This window comes from Austrofundulus limnaeus, unplaced genomic scaffold (assembly GCF_001266775.1).
Source record: "Austrofundulus limnaeus strain Quisiro unplaced genomic scaffold, Austrofundulus_limnaeus-1.0 Scaffold526, whole genome shotgun sequence".
NCBI classification, from domain to species: domain Eukaryota; kingdom Metazoa; phylum Chordata; class Actinopteri; order Cyprinodontiformes; family Rivulidae; genus Austrofundulus; species Austrofundulus limnaeus.
In genome coordinates, this window is record NW_013952928.1 from 235350 (window position 1) to 237698 (window position 2349).

At 37.3% G+C, this 2349-nt stretch overlaps 1 protein-coding gene across 1 annotated transcript in view; it reads right to left on the reverse strand.

The window, feature by feature from the left end:
* Positions 1-2349, reverse strand: part of marco (macrophage receptor with collagenous structure) — a gene marked incomplete in the record, with an annotated part of 44158 nt that overhangs the window by 11352 nt on the left and 30457 nt on the right. The window contains 2 exon segments of the mRNA XM_014026128.1: positions 191-226; positions 1540-1620. Coding sequence (XP_013881582.1) covers positions 191-226; positions 1540-1620 — 117 coding nt within the window.

Sequence of the window (2349 nt, forward strand, 5' to 3'; positions counted from 1 at the left end):
AGAGTCCTCTGGAGAAAGTCTTAATTTTTCTTGAGTGTAAGAGTGATTCTTAGACTTGAGAATTTTCATAACTGGCACTTACACTTTCAGCACTTAAGTCTAAAAAWTCACTCTTAAGAAGTTTGATAAAAACAGGCCCGGATTTATTTTTTGTTAGTTTTTTTCCCAGCAAAAATAATACTCCACTCACCCACAGTCCCATTAAAACCAGAAGGTCCTCTGACTCCTGTTGATAAAGACAATAAAAAATATGAGTACAAAAGCCTTACATTTTTACTGACTGTCACAGAAATTAAAAAAAGAAACTGAAACCAGACCGGTATGTAAGTGACATTCATCTAACTGGTTATAATTTTAACTACAAACATGGTTTAGTGCCTGCTGAGCAAAAACTTATTGGTTCATGTACAGTATATTCACTGCCATAATGAATAACAGTAATTAAAATGTCCAAACTGAAGTTTGCAGTTTGATTTGATGCTGAGTTCCATTTGTAGAGAGAGTTCAAACTGGGATCTGGGAACATTGTCACACACAGCTTTACTGTGTTCCAGTTGCTAATTGTTGGTCTCTGTATTAAGGGTAACTATTGTTAGAAATATTAGCATCCACATGACTTATTCAGATCCAGAAAAAAGCATTTATTAATGATCATTGTAAATTACTCTCTATATCTTTCATTAACTGTAAACTGTAACCCCTAATTTACATTACATGCGTTACGGCTCCGCTCCACTGTGCTGTGCAGGTCGCAGCTGTGCGTTTCAAGTCCAGTTTACACTACCTCCGCTCCGCTCCGGTCCGACAGACGTGCGGGAAGAAGATCGCACGATAAATTCAGTGATAAGTGTGGCAGTCACAGCAAAAAATTATTAATTCCGTGAAAGACGAACTCCAAACACAGCTGAAAACAATGATATAAACACTTTTGGTATCTATGTTGAAACTSTCTCGCTGTCGGCTTTCTGAAACTTCTGATTTCAAAATAAAATCCACGTGTATCGTGTGTGTACATATTTGCTTCATGCTACATGTTTCCATCTGCTTCCCAAACAGAATGATACATTCTGACAGCATTTGCGTAGAAATATATCCATATATTTATTAATACAGCTGCAATTTTGACATTATTCCGACAAATTATCTAGCCTAAAGGTGTCTTATTTTGAAAATATGGCTGTTGTTCTCATTTCTTTTCCTGTTGGTGTGACATAATCTTCAAAAATTGACTCCGGTGCAGCTCAGGCGTCCGGCAAAAATAGGATCTGTTCAAATTTTGACGGATTGCCGTCCGCTCACCGCCGACATGCACAGCCAGTGTAAACACTCTTATAATGGGTGCGTATTTGCTGCGGAGGTCGGACCGGAGTGGAGCCGGAACGCATGTGGTGTAAATTAGGGGTAAAATAATTGTAACCAAAGACACAAACACAACTTTAGCTCATTCTTCAGACATGTCTTTGTCAGTGAGTTTTGTCAGACTTAAAGAAGAAATGCTGGCCTGTTTTAGTCCATTTCATCCACTTGTTGATGACTTACCTGGAGGTCCCGGTAAACCATCTCTCCCACTGTCTCCTTTTTGCCCATTGAGTCCAGGTGTGCCTGGTGGTCCACGATCTCCTGCACAACAAATCAATATCAAGATATCATAAATCTTATTAAGACCTACACATACAAGATTGGAAGGCAATAATACAGCGTTATTAAATATCAGGAGTTTCCTTATTTAAAAAAATAACAGTCTTTAATTTTATGGTAGTTTCATTTTAATAAAAGGAGGCAGAATATCAGCTAAAATGTAGATCAAATCATATTACATAAAAGTTTTAAATAATTAATATGTCATCCAGTTAAATTAGTATCTGATCCTTTTCAGCCAGCCAGATCAATCAATCAATTAATCACACAATTAGTCAGTCAGTCAATCAATTCTGGTCCCTCCTAATTTTAGGACATAATTGGACTTTTTCCATGGGCCCTTTTTCACTGGGTGATTTCACTTACTTCATCCTGTTTCTAAGGACCTACTTGTCTGACGTTCCAGGTGAGACAAGTCGAACTAAAGATTTGACATCATCAGACTGCAGGACATTAATTGGCCAGAGAGCAATAATCAAGAGCATCCCCTTCACAAGAATGATATATCATTTTTAAAACATCCCAACAACAACATTTGTTTATTTTATTGTAGCATTTTCCTGCATATAAATAATCATTTCTGATTAGATTTCACTTGTTCCRATGACTGCTCAAAGGAAGAAAGCTTCCACTTTAACTTCAGACTATTTCTAAAGACTTTTGCATGGAACTTCCTTTGTGGCTCGAATTAACATCTCTTACACCAACCCC